Source organism: Lampris incognitus, chromosome 7, assembly GCF_029633865.1.
Source record: "Lampris incognitus isolate fLamInc1 chromosome 7, fLamInc1.hap2, whole genome shotgun sequence".
Classification (NCBI taxonomy): Eukaryota; Metazoa; Chordata; class Actinopteri; order Lampriformes; family Lampridae; genus Lampris; species Lampris incognitus.
The window spans coordinates 8,922,758-8,941,288 of NC_079217.1; the positions used below are offsets into that span (position 1 = coordinate 8,922,758).

Genomic DNA, 18,531 nt, shown 5'->3' on the forward strand with positions numbered 1-18,531 from the left:
AATATCACAAATTACAAATTTGCCTCAGTGGGCTTAACAGCAACACAACATCCTGTCCACAACACCCATATGTCTGAATGACTACCGACCCTTAGAACTCACTCTCATTGCCATGAAGCGCTTTGAGAGACTGGTTCTGGTTCACATCAAAAACACTATCCTCCCCACATTCGACCCACATCAGTTCGCCTATTGTCCCAAAAGGTCTACAGGAGGCCATTGCCACTGCCCTGCACTTTGCTCTGACCCACCTTGAACTTAACAACACATACATCCGGATGTTGTTCATGTAGATTACAGCTCTGCCTTCAACACTATCATCCCCACAAAACTAACCACCAAACTCCTCTCCCTTGGCCTCAACCCCGTCCTCTGTAACTGGACCCGGGATTTCCAGACCAACAGACTTCAGTCTGTTAGGTTAGGTGACCACACCTCCTCCACCCTGATCCTCAGCACAGGTGCCCCTCAAGGCTGTGTTCTGAGCCCTCTCCTTTTCTCCCTCTTTACCCACGACTGCCTGCCAACTCATTATTCAAATGTAATAGTTAAGTTTGTGGCTGACCCCAGTCATTGGCCGTATCTCCAACAATGATGAGATCCTAGTTAGGATAAGCAGTTTGGATAATGGATGGATAGATATATATTATATAATATTCACTGTAACACCTTCTTACTTCTATGTGCTACTAAACTGATATGACATGCATCTGAGACTCTGCATGTATGCCACCCCTTCGAATTCAAAAGATCAATCGCAAACAGTGGTTGACTACAGACTTCGTCTCAGTTGCAAGCTTGTCATGGTAGCTCTGCAGTTAGCTGGTGGGATTGTATTGGAGAAGCAAAGCAGGTAAGAGCCATGTGTGGATTGCTGAACCCTGCAGTAAAACCCCATTTTACACACCACTTTGAGTGACATCGCTGACCTGTCTGTCAGGTGGACAATAAAGGCTGCCTGCTCGTTACTTACCTATTCCATCCATTCCTTTGAGTAGGGACTCGGGTCAATAGAGAGAAACTAAAAGAAAAATTGTGCGTCATCCATCACAGCTATACCTTAGCAAACATCTTTTTTTTAAGGATTTTTTCCTCCTTTTTCTCCCCCAATTATACTTGGCCATTTACCAATTACCCCAATTTTCCCAGCCGTTCTGGTTGCTGCTACCAATTACCCCAATTTTCCCAGCCGTTCTGGTTGCTGCTCCATCCCCTCTGCCGATCCGGGGAGGGCTGCAGACTACCACATGTCCACTCTGATACATGTGGAGTCGCCAGCCGCTTCTTTTCACCTGACAGTGAGGAGTTTCACCAAGGGGACGTAGCACGTGGGAGGATTACGCTGTTCCACTCAGTTCCGCCTCCCCCCCTGAACAGATGCCCCGACCGACTAGAGGAGGCGCTAGTGCAGTGACCAGGACACATACCCACATCCGGCTTCCCACCTGCAGACACAGCCAATTGTGTCTGTAGGGATGCCCGACCAAGCCGGAGGTAACACAGGGATTCGAAATGGCGATCCCCGTGTTGGTAGGCAATGGAGTAGACCGCTATGCTACCTGGGTGCCCCTGATCTAGGTGTTGTACTAGCTAGCTGCCAAAAAGAGAGAGACCCCTCCCTCTTAGAAGTTTTAACAGAATATCGTAACAAAACGTCTACAAAATGCAAAGTAGTTGGAAGCCTGATGTTTCAGTGAAAGGACGCCCCACAGAACTGGGATTGTTAAGTGGCTTTCCCCGTTATGCCTACATTGAATATAACAAAGGATGAGAGCACTACCAAGATGCCACTTGAAATGAGAAATGTAAAAAAAAACAAAAAAAAACAAACACTGAAAGAACATCTCAACACAGCATCAGAAATATAATATGAATTTGCCTCTCCGCTTATCTCATGTTAGCATGAGTTTGCCCTTGCAGAGAATGTTTCCCAAGCGCGTATGTTCTGTTTTTCAGCAACATCCTGCTGAATTTTCATTGCCCAAACCAATTTTCCCCCAGTGTTTTATCTATTGTGTAACAATGACGGCATGCTGTGCACGCCACACAACACACACACGCACACACGTACTAGCCAAATGCTGCCGCTGTCCACACCACTCTAGACAAAATAATAATAACCATATAAACTTGAACATAATCCTTGCCGAGTGACAAAGGCATCGTGCCGCAAGGATTAGAGTGAGATGGAACAAATACTCACATTCATCTGTGGCGCTTTTGTGGTGGGCAGGAACACTGAAGGATTGTGGTTTTGTGACTGAACCATTTGCGTGGGGCTGGAGCGATGGAGAGAGCTATAACCCAATCTCTTTCTCTCCCTTTCTCTCGCTTGCTGAGCTCCCTGCTCTGCACTTGCATTATTCATATAAACCTATTAACTTGACATGGTTGCAGGTCTGGACCTTTTAATCGTATCCCTCCAACTTCTATGGCCTCCTCATCTATGGTCGACCTCACCTCCCTTTAATTCTACTGTAATTACTTTGCAGCCGTATCAATATACCTCCATTTTTTATTATATTCATCAATTTGTGCCCATGTCTTCATATTTCAAGAAATTAATATATCTACAGTCTCTGGAACGTGACGGGATCGTCCCAGATTCATGAATAATTCAAGAACACAGGCCGGTCATTTGTTAATGACACTTGATGTTAAGAGAGGGACCTGAATCTATTGGCCCGCAAATACACGAGGAGGTGACGGAAGGGGCAGTGTGGCTTGTAGCATATAATCAGTGGCCTTCATTAAGCTCCCATCATGCATTACATAATCAACTAGGGACCCCACTCAGCGGCTTTAAGTTCACTCTCCCTCTGTCTTCCCCACTCACACTGTTCAGCAGCGGCAGAACGTGAAATCTGATGGGTAAGCAGACATAGAGGATTGCGAACAATGATGACAGAAATGTGCAAGAATTGGCAACCATCTTCTTAATTATGTGTGAAGAAGTAATGAGATTTTCCTTCTTTTTTGTGGTAGTTGCAGCACTGCTGCTGAGGCCTAATGAAAGGAATTGCTTATTGATAGAGGCAGATGCTGGGCAGTGGAGAGGTAAAGAGAGAGAGAGAGGGTTATGCAGGTTTACAGTTGGGCCTATTTCACTGAAACCCACAAAGATCTGTGGTGTTGTGAGAAAATAGAAGATGTTATGACTAAGGCATTTCGAGTTTACTTCAAGGTTAGCAGCTTTGCTGTTGGGTTAGGTGAGATTTTTGAAGCTAATTAAATTTAAAATTAAAATCCTCAGGCCCAGATTATTTGAGAAAATGAAAAATTTAAAAGAAAAGTTCAACCCAAGAGAGATGTCTGCAGGCATCGTGAGACAATCTTAATGGGTAAGCACAGCACTTCTAGTGGGCATGAGCAATGGAATTCATAGTCGGTCCAATTCTGCCAGTCAACCATCATCTGTATTCCTGTCCTGGTCGCTCTGGCCGCTCCAGTTGTGCCATTTGCTTCCCCCCTGAATTCCCCAAAAACCTCATTCGCTCCCTTTGCCAAAAACTCTCTAGAATGGTTGCCCATTTCACAGTACAATGCTGCAGCTAATGGTTTTCTCATCCCCCAAAAGCAACACAACCTTGCGAAGGAGAAGCTGGGGGGGGGGGGGCTGAGAGAAGCTCCATAGAAGAGTTTCTAGTGTAGGAATGAAGGTGAGAGAGCCAGATAAGGAAAGGCAAGACTTGTTTTTCAAACCGGTGTTTCTCAATTATTTCCATACTGAGCCTCAAAGGCAGCTGCAGTGCACCGTACCTGCAGGTCGAAAGGAAGCGAAACGCAAGGGCCCAGGGTCTGTCTGACATTTAATAAACTGGAATACGATCGGATTGCCATTGCTGATTGCAGTAGCACTGTGGGAGGGAGATGTGTCAAAGCGCAGCCGAATGGAGATGTGGGGAGTAATAAAAGTGGTGGAGAGAGGCGCGCTCCTTCTCCTCATGGACCTCCCTTCGGCTGACCCTGTGTGCATGTGTGAGTTTTATGGCTACTGTCTGAAGGGTGAGAAATAAGATTGTGTTTTATTGCTCAACAAGCCAATCCAACAATAATAGCTTTCCCCTCCAGCCATCCATCCTAGAAGACATTAGCTCTCATCCAGCCTGGACCTACTCAATCTTCAGCTCAAGGCTAGGATTAGTCAAGTGAATCAGGCTCCAATTCTGCACCATGTCACCACCCCTATCTATGGCTAAACTGCATCATAATCCCTACTTTCTCTATGCTGTGCAGAGAGCCAATTTAGAGGAGAAGGGACCATGAGGACCACCTGATATGAGGGTTTGCTTACAGTGTTTTAATTGGCTTTCCTAAACCTTTGGACAACAAATGTCCACCCAGCCATCCATTATCCGAACCACTTATCCTGCTCTCAGGGTTGCAGGGATGCTGGAGCCTATCCCAGCAGTCATTGGGCAGCAGGGGGGGGGGGGGGGGGGAGAAGCCCTGGACAGGCCGCCAGGCCATCACACAGGGCCCACACACACACACACATACACACACACACATTCATACCTAGGGACAATTTAGTACAACCGATTCACCTGACCTACATGTCTTTGGATTGTGGGAGGAAACCAGAGCACCCGGAGGAAACCCACGCAGACACGGGGAGAACATGCAAACTCCACACAGAGGACGACCCGGGATGACCCCCCCAAGGTTGGACTTACCCGGGGCTCGAACCCAGAACCTTCTTGCTGCGAGGTGACCACGCTAACCACTGCGCCACCGTGGCGCCAACAACAACTGTAATGATTATTGTTATTAACCTTTAAGTGTACGGGGGCTTACCTAAGCATTTATAAGGCACCACAATGTGGGCATGCCCTTTGCACACCTTCTTGTCCTTCTTGCACCAGTTCTCAATCCTGATTGGCTGATTGGCTTCCACCATGTTTGTGATCTGCAGCTCGGGATACATCTGTCAGGGCAAACCAAGAGAAGGGGAGAAAAATGAGAGAGGTATTCGGTGTATGTGTTTGTGTTTTAGAGCGAGAGTGAGAGAGAGAGAGAGAGAGAGAGAGAGAGAGAGAGAGAGAGAGAGAGAGAGAGAGAGATAGCCTCCCTGTTTTGGGGGGGGGCAAAGAAAGCTGTGGAAAACAGGTAGGAGAGAGACCAAGGGAGAAACCAAGAGCTCAAGAGAGACAGAGAGGAGCTTGAGTGAGATCCTTTAATCCACGCTTATAAGTCTCTAGATACCATCTGTTCAGCCGTGAAAGACAACACAATATATTCCCTTTGTACGCAACCACGATTTTAATCAATAAAACATGTTCCAAGACTTCCGTCAGAAACGCTCTCTGAGAAAAAAATACGCACTTTATTTTTTTAATCGACATTATTAGTGATGGACGACATTAATATCTGCTACCTCGTCATATTAGCAGAGGCAGTAACAGGAAAAAGAGACTGAATAGGAATGGACCACGTTTGGAGCATGGTAATAAAAGCTATAAAAAACAAACAAACTTGCAGCCACAAAGGTGGACGATTGCAATTCCACCTCCTACAATCATAATTACAATTTAAATAATGATGATTTAAATAATATTAAGTCTTTAATCAGTAGCTGGCCAATAGTAACCTCACCAGAGAGATGTAAGAAGCAGAGAGCTCTCCCTCGCCACCTGTTACCAAACACCATAAATGTGATGGCAAAACATGATGGGGTACAAAAATGCAGAGCACACCCTACTAGCATAACATCCTTATACCATCACTGGTTTTGTTGGAGTAGATAATGGAGGCCCTAATTTGGGCTACTGCTGGCTTGGTCATATGTTCTGGTGAAATTCCACACATTGGCAGGCTAACAGTGGTGTGATGCTGGCAAAGGCAGGTATTGCCATCAATGGATAAATGAAACGGCTTACGTTGAACCTGCTTCGGCTCACTTTGTGGGGAAGCAGGTTTTGACGTAATAGCGTTAATGGAAAAGTTGTGAACTACTGTTGAAGTTACCTTCCCTTATAAAGAATCCAACAGGTATTTCAGCTAATTTACCGATGGTCCAAAAGTATTGTTAACTGCCAAAGCTAAAATGTGTTTTTTTTATTTGCACTTTTTGAAAATAACAACTTGCTTTTAGGTCTGTATTAGCTTGGTTATCAGGGTAACAGCCTTTTGTGTGCATCAGAAGAGGCAGAGTCACTGCTATGCCGATGCGGTGTTACCCGTAGGGCAAAATTATGAGAAGAGAGAACTTGCGCAAGGGTTCACACCCTCTTGGAAATCACAACGTGGGCTGGTCCTTTAATATCAAGTGACTCATCCTCTCAAATGTAAGGCGGCTTGCACAGTCACTCATTCAAGCTGACTGGTGCCTCGGTGACTCACCTCCTGGCAGTACTGCAAGATGCCCTCTTTGGTTCCTACACAGCTCTTGGTTCCGGAGGGGTCGGGCTCCCAGCGGCCGGTTTGGATGTTGACATGCATGTTTAGATTCCCGCAGAACATGGCCACCTGTGGCTCTGCCACAGCAAACCCCGTGCCTGCATTGGCTGCCAGTGCCTGGAGAGAGAGAGAACCCAGGGTTAAGGCACTTGTTTATCATGAAACCATAAAAAGTGGACGTATTCTTGCTTGGTGAGAAAGTCTGCAAACTTTCTCATAAATTTTGTGTGAGTGACACAGAGGCCAGATGCAAATATGTCCCACGCCTTAGACAGATAGAAAGATAGATAGATAGAGATAGATAGATAGATAGATAGATAGATAGATAGATAGATAGATAGATAGATAGATAGATAGATAGATAGAGACAATTGAAAAGCAAAGAAAGAACAACATTATTATGTGAAGGAGGTATTCCTCACATCTATCCAATGGTGCATAGCTGCACAGGGTGTGATGAAACGACATCTGAGCTGCCTGCCAAAGCTCGAACAGCTAATGCAATCTACTGCAGTGCTGCAAAATCAGAGCGTTTCAGAGAAACATGAACTGAACAATGCTCCATTCTGCAGCTCTCAAGTGTTTGGACGGGTTGGTGGTTAAAGCAAGTAGGGTTTTGATTGGATTTGCACTTGAAGGTTTTGTTTGCTTTTGCTCCCATCCTTTGTGAGGGACTAAGAGGCTGAGGTGAGAGAGAGAGAAAGAGAGAGAGAGAGAGAGAGAGAGAGAGAGAGAGAGCAAGAGACTGTCTCATATCTGAGAGAGAGAGAGAGAGAGAGAGAGAGAGAGAGAGAGTGAGAGAGAGCAAGAGACTGTCTCATATCTGAGAGAGAGAGAGAGAGAGAGAGAGAGAGAGAGAGAGAGAGAGAGAGCAAGAGACTGTCTCATATCTGAGAGAGAGAGAGAGAGAGAGACTGTCTCATATGTGAGACAGCAAGAGAGAGAGAGAGAGGCAGAGAGAGTGAGAGAGAGCAAGAGACTGTCTCATATCTGAGAGAGAGAGAGAGAGAGAGAGAGAGAGAGAGAGAGAGATGCTTCCTGTTCATCAAGCTACGCAGACCAGGACATCCTCAGTTTGGGGCAAAGCTTCAGGTCACATCTCAAACCACAAGGCACGAGTCGCACCTCCGGATGGTAAAAGGGATTACTCCCACTCTGCTGCCACCAACCGTCACATCTCCCTCGTACCGACAGGCACAAAGCAGGGAATGGCAAACATTTTGCAGAGATAGTGCACAACATGAGACGCCACAGGACCGTCACAATGTTTCTGTGACAGTTTGCTGGAAATGACTTGATATTTGTTTTCCCCTCCCCACCTTGTGGACGACGAGAGAGGAAACCTGCCATCGCTCCCCCACGGCCGTGCCGAGCTCTTCCCGTTGTTGAAACGACCCACATTTACTGAACACTGCAGTTCCTCTTTGGCCGAGCAGGAAGCAGGAACGCCCAGTCTGGCTGTCTTTCCCTGGACACACATGTAAACACCCCCTGGCTAAACTAAACGGACAGCCATGGTCCAAAACAGTGTAATTAGCTGTCAACACGGCTGGATTTTGGGTAGCATTAGCTCGATGCTGGCGAGAGGAAAATCCTCAGTGCTTGCCTCTGATATTTTTTGATTCAACAGGCCACGGCCTATCGCACCCCCCCCCCCCAAGGATGTCACACAGCGTGACAAACTCTGTAGAAATATTATAACCACCTCTTTCATGCTGGATGCTGGACCAGTGACCTGGGGGATATGTTAGAGGACCCCCCCCCCAAGCAATGACCGGGATTCAAGATTAAAGCTGCCATGAGGACTTTGGGTTTGGTGTTGACTTAACACACCCCCTGTGGACCTAAGCGGCAGCCTTCCATGGAAAAACGACCTCATTCCGCATAAGCGCTGCCTCTTGCAGCAAAGATCTGTGTTCCCCTTGTGGTAGCTGGTGCATTTGCTCAGGAGGGGAACATTAAGAGATCTGGTGGTGTTTTGGAAAAACAGCTGTTTGCAAAATATACAGCGATGAGGTGACGTGGCTACGTATCCCGTCCGTGTGCTGCGAATTGACTTGTCAGATTTTGCGGGAAACCGAACCCGAAGACAAGCATTTGGGAATCCTGATATGGCAAATTCTAACCTTTTGGCCGATGGTCTGATTTGCTCGTGTGTGTCATATCGAGGAATCGGGGAAAAACTCCTCGTAGCAGCTTTAAACCTACTCGACGTGGTGTAAGGGTTAGCCTGTTCGTTGATGTTATTGTGTGTCTGGAGCCTCGAGGTTTTGTTTTTCTTGAACATCTCTATCTCTGAAGCCTGCTTCACACCTCCCTCCCCTCGCCCTCTTACTCAGATAGGACAGTCGAGACGAACAGGACATTGGAATATGGGATGTGACACAGGCTGACACGACATGGCGATGTCGCCGTTAGCTCAGACCATATGGTGCGCTATGCTCATCTTATTCAGCCACCAACGTACCCATCTGGTTCGACAACAACGGCCCACAGGAAACTGCTGCGTACAAACCTCACCGTGAGCTCCCCTTTACACAAGATGAGTCCAGATCAAGCATGCCGTAACACTCCGGGGATCACGATAACAAGGACACGCACGGTGTCACGGACGTCAAGCACGACTGTCGTGTGACTTTGTTGTGAACAGGACGGTACGGGATCGTTACCTTGGGTTTGTCACTGCAAGTACGTCTCGTATTGACTGAGCTGAAGGTGATACAGCACATCTTATTTTAATTTCTGCTGATGGGAGATTCTGTAAAATCCCACCTCGAATGAAACTGCAGGGGCAAATACCAAGTGACGGAATATGAGGGAGAGGCTAAGGCAGAGCAGCGGCCGGGGTGCAGGAAAAATATATTTTGCCAAATTTTCTTACCAATGATGATTATAATGTTAATTTAAAGAAAGGCAAAAAAACAACAGCATATGTTTTAAAATGCACTCACATACATTTTTGGAGGAGTGAGGAGTGAGGAGTGCCCCCCCCCCATGCAATGCATTGCAAAGGTACGGCTAAACATGAGACCGACTGTCAGTTTGTGAGTATTCATGAGGTGCTTCATATCTAAAAAGGGTTTAACGGTAGGTCAGGGTAACTCTCCCAAGGCTAATCGCCCTCCGCCCAAAAAAGGACAAAAATATATCAGGGAGCCCCACAGACCGGACGAAGGACACAACTGATCCCTCCCGACCGTCATGATGTCATCATGCTGGATAAAAAGGCCTTTGATCCTAGAGAAAGGGAGGTGAGGAGGGTGGCTGTTTGGGTGTATGCGTGTGCACGGTGGGGGGGGGGGGTCAACTGGACTCTACCATAGCCAATAGAGTGAATGTTAAAGTTGCCCTCGAGACATGTTTTTAAAGTTTAAAAAGAGATGATTAATAGATTGTTTAACGTGGTTTTTCCACACAAAAAGTAAATAATTTTTTTTAAACCCTCTCAAAAGGGGCTGGAAGCACATCCACTCTTTCTCCCTCGTTGGGAAACTCAGGATCTATGAATATGCAAATATCCCAGGCCTCGTGCCTCGCCCACCACCACCGCTGCTTGCTTGCTCCAGGCTGACTGGTGCGCATCAAGATGGCTAGCGTAGAGCATGTTTGAGACTCTTGTGTACCAAAATCGGCCACTAGCAGGCGTATCGGCATGGTATGTGAAGTTAGCATCTTTTATTTGTCTATGTTGTTTGTTAGCTTGTAACAGGCAGCGGTTGACAGCAGCGGATGTGAAACATACAATAATATCTGTGCGTGTTCACATTGTTATGACGTAATTATATACCAGAGGTCTAACCAAAGTTGGCAGAAAGGGCTGAGATTTTTATATGACGTGTAATATCTGTTTATCTTGATAGTCAACCAAGTTTGCCTGGGAATCCCAGACAGCATCCGGATGTGGGCCACTTCAGGCAATGATGCAGCACTGATGGCCTTCTTCTGGCCCTGACAAAATGGATGTGAGCCTGAAGTGGCCCACATGTATAACAGCAAATATGGCCCAAATATGCCAAATCAAATGTGGGCCTTTTTTGGCAAAGATGCGGTGCTCTGGGCAACATGTAATCTGGATGTGGCCCTGAAGTGGCCCATGTGGTAAATGGTGAATATGGCCCAAATATCACAAAACAAACATGGGCCACCTTTGGCAAATATGTGGCACATGCGGCATTGCTATGGCTTGGTTCTGGCCCAGATCTGGCAAACAGGAGCGGAGCGCCCAAGTGCCATCATTCTACAAGGGATGTGGGCCGGATGAAAGTGTCGGGTGTGGGACGGGTCCCGGCCACAGCAGTTTTGCTATCTGGGATTGGCTCAGTGGCAGTAGTCGAAGATTCAAAACCGCCAGGACGTCAAGGTGAGGTGACCTGGGCCGCACGTAAGGTTGTAGCTCCGAGGGTCTCGACGGCTCCCGATGTCACTACTCCGTCAGCCCTCGGAGAGCAAGACATTGGACGCCTTTAGTTGCGCCGCCGGACCAGGAGGGATCCGCGCCAGCCTGGTCGGAATCGAGGCGCCCCCATGAAACATTTCTGGGGGCGCCACTGGGTAAACGCTGATGGACTGGTGGCAAAAACACAAAAACCGCGGACCCCCGGTTGAGAAACACTGGTGTAAAACATGCAAAACGGAAGTCGCTACACGCCGTGGCAACGCGACAAATTTGTATTATTTGCATAAATTTGCCTATTATATCGCAAATCGCAATATTGTCCACAATAATCGCGATACGGCTTTTTCGCCACATCGTGCAGCACTAGGCGGCACGGCATCAGACGTCAAAACCAATTCTGTGTGAAGGCCCGGTGACTTGTGCTTTAGAGCAGTGGTTCTCAACCGGGGGTCCGCGGACCCCTAGTGGTCCGTGGTGTAATTGCAAGGGGTCCGTGAAAATAAAAGATCTTTAAAAAAAAAAGATCCTATGACATTTATAGAAATAGGATCATTTTACTCAAATGTGACTGAGACCTTTATCTACCTAAACTATAAAGGGTAACAGGACTTTTTTCTCTAATTACATCTGTTTCACAAGTCTAATTTATTGTATTTTCATAAGAGATCTCGCTCCCGTTTGCATTGTTAAAAGTTACTGCATAAAAAATTCTGTTGTTACATATATCTGAAAGTTACTGAATACATATTCTGTTTTGCTACATATATCTGAAAGTTACTGAATACATATTCTGTTTTGTTACATATATCTGAAAGTTACTGAATACATATTCTGTTGTGTTACATATATCTGAAAGTTACTGAATACATATTCTGTTTTGGTACATATATCTGAAAGTTACTGCATACATATTCTGTTTTGTTACATATATCTGAAAGTTACTGAATACATATTCTGTTTTGTTACATATATCTGAGAGTTACTGAATACATATTCTGTTTTGTTACATATATCTGAGAGTTACTGAATACATATTCTGTTTTGTTACATATATCTGAGAGTTACTGAATACATATTCTGTTTTGTTACATATATCTGAGAGTTACTGAATACATATTCTGTTTTGTTACATATATCTGAAAGTTACTGCATAAGAATCCTGTTTTGTTAACTATATCGAAGTTACAACTGAAAGCTCTTATTTTTGCCCCAAAGAGTGAATAAATGCTATAATGCAATTTAAAATGCAGTTTCTACTGTTTCTATCAAATTGCAACCGCCCTCCCCAAAGATCAGGTGGAGGGGTCCTCAGGGTAGATCCAAAATACGCAGGGGGTCCAGGACCCCAAAAAGGTTGAGAACCACTGCATTAGGTTATGGAAACACCCCCCACTGAAAGGGGCTTGACAGATCCGCAGGCCCCCCTGGTCTGTAGGCATGCGAGCTCGGTGCCTGTAAACAAGGCGTTTCAGCAGCACGGTGGGGTGTTTCCGTTGATAGTGGCAGGAAGCTCCAGGGTTCGGTTTACATCCAAAAGCTGCACACTCTACCACGTTTGTTGTCAAAACTTCCACTATGCCAAGGCAAACCTGCTCCTCTGTACCGACCAGCCCGCTCTGCGCAGGAGCTTTCGGGTTTCTTTGCCCGCCCTGCATTTGCATATCAGACAGCGATTGGCTTTCGGGTTTGTGATGTACCAAATCTCGCCCGCCCCGGGGGGTACGCTTGAATCTCGGACTTTATAGAAGTGCAGACACAGCTTCTCCTCCAGCGGAGGAACGTGAAAAGGCTGCTCTATAGTGACAAACTCTGCACAGATACCAGTCAGTATAATCAAGGTCAGACGTTGTAGGGGACCCAAACATAAGAAAAACACATTTTTGAGCGGAGGCGTTACTTTAGGCTCGAATGGGACGCAGGGCTTGAGAAACAACCACCGGGGGGCGTTCACCACAGCACCCAGGCGGGAGGGAGGGGGGGGGGAATGGCCGAGCAGAGCGACCTGATTGACTGAGTGTTAGAAGAGGCTCTCAGTCAAATGTTGCTCCCGGGCCCATAACAAAACACCGCCGAGCCGAGCGGGGACTCAGCGAGGCTCTGTGTAATCAGCGGACGGGCGTGTGATGAGCTGCAAAGCAAGGCAGGCCGCCGTGAGGATTCACATGTACAAACAACCCCCCCCCTCTCCCCCCCCCCCCTCCCTCTCTCAGACACACTGCAGAGACGGGGGTGATGATGATCTCTGCGGAGTCAATAGAATGGACGAACGCCAGACAAAAATCTTCATACCTCAGCTGTAGTTTTATTGAGGACACACACACACACACACACACACACACACACACACACACACACACACACACACACACACACACTGTAGAGACGGGGGTGATCTCCGCGGAGTCAGTAGAGGGGAATGGATGAACGCCAGACAAAAATCTTCATACCTCAGCTGTAGTTTTATTGAGGACACACACACACACACACACACACACACACACACACACACACACACACACACACACACACACACACACTGTAGAGACGGGGGTGATCTCCGCGGAGTCAGTAGAGGGGAATGGACGAGCGCCAGACAAAACTCTTCATACCTCAGCTGTAGTTTTATTGAGGCCAGACGTTGTTGTGATACAGGTCATGGCTCCAGCACCGAAAAGCGGATTATTGCAACAACCGGTGACGTGGGTTCACGCGGGCGTTTTACCCCAACACCACAGTAAAACCAGAACTTGGCCCCTCGGCGGAAGTCATACGTCACAAAATGGACACCTAGGCAGCGATCGTTACAACTCAACACACACACACACACACACACACACACACACACACACACTGCTGCTGCTGCAAACAGGCCAGCGACTGTTGGTATCCTCCAACCATTTGGTCTCCAGCTCGCTCTCTCTATCCACAAAGGAGCGGGGAGCAGCGAGCCAGGAAGGAGAGAGAGGAGAAAGACGTACTGACTGACGACAACCGGCCTCCGTCTGTCCGTGTGGCCGTCCATTTTACAAGAGGGGGAAAAACAAGCTGTTAGTCCAGCTCTTTGGCTCTTACTGGGTGACCGGAGGCTTAGTGTGTCTCATTCTCCCAGAGTAACAATGGCGTGAGGGCGGCAGTGTGGCCCGAACAACAGGGGACTTAATAGCATGGCCTTAAACCTGCGGTCACATGCGTGTTTACTTAAGGGAAAAGCTGTGCGGACACGGAGTTGGACGACGGGCAGGGCCGAGAGGGGAGTGGCGAGCGCAGGACTGTGACAAACGCGAAGGCCGGACTACTGACCGCCGGCGGGGACGTCCGAGCCAGCAGGAAGAAGGGGGGGGGGGGACCCGTGGGCGACACAGCCTATGACAAACACAGTGTTTTGTCAATCAATAAGAGGGGGTGAGTCAATTTGGTGACTGATGAGCTCAGCCAAAAGCAGCACAAACAAACAAACAAACACACCGCGTCCATTCTGTTGCCTACCAACACGGGGCTCGCCAGTTCGAATCCCCGTGTTACCTCCGGCTTGGTCGGGCGTCCCCGGGCGGGAAGCCGGATGTGGGTACGTGTCCTGGTAGCTGCACTAGCGCCTCCTCTGGTCGGTCGGGGCGCCTGTTCGGAGGGGGGGGGGGGACCGGGGGGAACAGCGTGATCCTCCCACGCGCTACGTCCCCCTGGCGAAACTCCTCACTGTCAGGTGAAAAGAAGCGGCTGGTGACCCCACATGTATCGGAGGAGGCATGTGGTAGTCTGCAGCCCCTCCCTGGGTGAGCAGAGGGGGTGGAGCAGCGACCGGGACGGCTCGGAAGAGTGGGGTAATCGGACAGGTACAATGGGGGAGAAAAGGGGGGAGGAACCCACACACACACACACACAACACACACACACACACACACACACAGCCTGTGGAAATGTGGAAAAAATGTGCCCCACCTAACAGCGTGTGCTGAGCATCCCTGAGTTATGTCATGTGCAAGTGTGAACACCTTTTTGGCTGGACCGGCCAACCCTACCAACGCGCATGTCCGTGGGCGGCCATATTTGAGAGGCTGACAGAACGGGCTGGAGTTAGGAACGGCCGGATCGATACCGCGGGATCGGATCGATACTTCAGTACTCGTAAGCTACTCGTGGTACCTATCGCTTGATAACAATAATGATTTTATTAATATAGCACTTCTCTAAAACAATGCCACAAAGTGCCTCGCAAAAAAATAAAACCAGACAAGGCAAAAAAAAGACTTTCAAAAACTTAAAAAATAATAATGATAATTATATAAATACAAAAGGTGGGTAGCTGCATCACTCTCAAACGTTTCCAGCACTTTTGCATAGCTTTCTTTCTTTCTTTTTAAAAAAAAAATAACCCCCCCCCTTTGCTCCTCAATCGTATGCGGCCAATTACCCCCCCCGTTTTGAGCTGCCCCGGTCTCTGCTCCACCCGCTCTGCCGATCCGGGAGGCGGGGGGGCTGCAGTCTACCACATGCCTCCTCCGACACATGTGGAGTCGCCAGCCGCTTCTTTTCACCTGACAGGGAGGAGTTTCGCCAGGGGGACGTTGCACGTGGGAGGACCACGCTATTTCCCCCTGAACAGGTGCCGACTGACCAGAGGAGGCGCTAGTGCAGCGACCAGGACACATACCCACATCCGGCTTCCCACCCGCAGATACGGCCAATCGTGTCTGTAGGAACGCCCAACCAAGCCGTAGGGAACATGGGGATTCGAACCGGCGATCCCCGTGTTGGTAGACAACGGAATAGACTGCTACGCTACCCGGACGCCCCTACTTTTGTATAGTTTGTGCCAAAAAACAGCCCTGACGTATTTAGCTGGCCTGGGTCACATGACTGTGGGAACCTTGTCACCTGGAGGTGAAAATACAGCAAGACGCACTACTGGTGAGAAGAAAGTGCCACACAGCAGCACCACCAGTAACCTCTTCATCTCGTCTCATCATCAGCTGCTTCTCCGGGGTCGGGTCGTGGTGGCAGCAAGCTAATTAGGGCACTCCAGACATCCCTCTCCCCAGTAACGCCCACCAGCTCCTGCTGGGGGATCCCAAGGCGTTCCCAGGCCAGATTGGACATGTAGTCCCTCCAGCGAGTTCTGGGTCTACCCCGGGGTCTCCTCCCAGTTGGACGTGTCCGGAAAACCTCCAAAGGAAGGCGCCCAGGAGGCATCCTAATCAGATGCCCCAACCACCTCAACTGGCTCCTTTCGACGTGAAGGAGCAGCGGCTCTACTCCGAGCTCCCTCCGGATGTCCGGGCTCCTCACCCTATCTCCAAGGCTGAGCCCAGACACCCCACGGAGGAAACTCGTTTCAGCCGCTTGTATCCACCATCTCACCCTTTCAGTCATGACCATAGCTGAGGGAGGGTCGGGACGAAGACTGACTGGTAAATTGAGAGCTTTGCCTTCTGGCTCAGCTCCCTCTTCACCACAACGGTCCGGTACAACGTCCACGTGACTGCCGATGCTGCACCGGTCCGCCTGTCCACCTCCTGTAACCTCCTCAAACATTTAAAAATAACACACCCTGAAAGTTATAAGGAGGCTGAACAAAAAAACAAGAAGATGCCCACGCACCCAACTCGCCTGCAACACCGGCCTCCGTCCGACAAAAGATGTTGCAGGAGTTTTCAGAGGCAAAGCATATCCAGGCAGCACTGTTATTAGTTATTACATCTGCCGACAAGGCCCAAGACATTTTCCCATCCCACTCGGCGAGACAGAGATAGACACCTAATACAGCGAATCGCAAGGGAAACTGCGCTGTGTTAATGCCTTGCATTAGCTGCGATGCTATTGTGTCTTTACTGTTGCTTCCTGAGACAAACTGGAAGGTGCCGCCATCTCTTCTCTTTTCCCCTAGTTTACTTGTGCTTTCCTGAAGAGGACACACATGGCAGTAAACATGTTCTGCATGTTCCCGTCCTTTTGTCTGTACCCTTGACAGCTTGAGCGTCGTCTGCTCTGAATCAACTTCTGTCTTTTCAGTCAGCATATTCCTCTCACAACTGGATGGGGTACGGTGCAAATCTGCCGCTCTTCATGACCAAGGTCTTCTTTTATTTGTGTAACCGTTGTCTGTAATCCCTTTTGTACTGGGAAACCTTAATCCTTTTCAGATGATTCCCGAAGAGCCCCGAGACATCACGAGGAGCCTGGCCAGGATGGTTGTTACTGACTGATGCAGGTTGCCGTCATTTTATGGAGGTAGTTAAGCCCCAGCACACAATCTCTGGTAGAAATCCTTCACGTCTCGTGAAATTCCAAAGCTATGTGACTAAGTCACAACAGCACTGAAAGACTCCCTAGAATCCGCAAGCGTTGTGGTTTTAACAACTGACATGTGGACAGCAAGAACAACTCGAGCTCATCTGACTGTGTCAGGACATTTTATTGACCAGAATTGGCAGATGCAAGCTTGCACTCTTGAGACGGCCCATGTAGCTGCACAGCACAGACAATATATCTTAACTTCTCCCAAACACATCCGATGACTGGGGGATTACCGGCGAGGTCCGTGCCGTCATTGTGGACAATGGCGCTAATATGGCCTCAGCTGTGCGGAAAACCCACTGGAAACGCACTCGTGTTTTTCCACACACCCTCAACTTTGCTGTGAAGGACTCCATTGATGAGGCTGAGCTTGGAGTTCCTCCTGGAGGAACGTGGCGCTATCATTCGGTTCCTCCACCATAGCACCAAAGCGTCTGACAAGCTAAAAGAAGAACAAATCCAGTTGCGATTTCCAGAGTACACACTAATCCAAGCCGTAGAGACGCAACGGAATTCGGTGAGTCAGGTGACCAGCGACGTCATTGAAGTTACACGATTGGTCGGCAGATAGACATCGCGCGGGGGCGTCCGGGTGGTGTGGCGGTCTATTCCGTTGCCTGTCAACACGGGGATCGCCGGTTCGAATCCCCGTGTTACCTACAGACCCAATTGGCTGTGTCTGCGGGTGGGAAGCCGGATGTGGGTATGTGTCCTGGCCGCTGCACTAGCGCCTCCTCTGGTCAGCCGGGGCTGCTGTTCAAGGGTGGGAATAGCATGAGCCTCTCACACGCTACGTCCCCCCTGGTGAAACTCCTCACTGTCAGGTGAAACGAAGCGGCTGGAGACTCCACATGTATGGGAGGAGGCATGCGGTGGTCTGCAGCCCTCCCCGGATCGGCACAGGGGGTGGAGCAGAGACCGGGACGGCTCTCAAGAGTGGGGTAATTGGATGCATACAATTGGGGAGAAAAAGGGGAACCCCCCCTCCCCAAAAAAAAATAGATGCTAACGAATGGAATGAGACACCCCCCCCCCCCCCCACAGCACTGTGGTGAACTCTGCCTGTGATTGATTAAGGTTAGGGTGGCTTTAGGGTTAGCCAATCAGAGGGATGCAAATGCTTTCGTCACGCAGAAGTTGGATCTGAAGTTGGTTGGAAAAACGACAGACGCTAACGGAACGTATTGCTGCTCGGGGACACTCCTGAAACGCCAAGAACGGAACATGTTGCTGCTCTTTTCCACATCTGGTCACGCGCTGTAGCAGTCCAGCATAGAGCAGAGCAGCAGAGAAAACAGCTCTCCACGCACTGCGAGGCATGACGGAGAGCACACACTTATCCATCCATCCGTTATCCAAACGGCTTATCCTGCTCTCAGGGTCACCGGGATGCTGGAGCCTATCCCAGCAGCCATTGGACGGCAGGCAGGGAGACACCCTGGACA

At 48.7% G+C, this 18,531-nt stretch overlaps 1 protein-coding gene across 1 annotated transcript in view; it reads right to left on the reverse strand.

The window, feature by feature from the left end:
- Positions 1-18,531, reverse strand: part of aplp2 (amyloid beta (A4) precursor-like protein 2) — a 94,840-nt gene that overhangs the window by 35,649 nt on the left and 40,660 nt on the right. Inside the window, 2 exon segments of the mRNA XM_056283728.1 lie at positions 4,798-4,927; positions 6,343-6,516. Coding sequence (XP_056139703.1) covers positions 4,798-4,927; positions 6,343-6,516 — 304 coding nt within the window.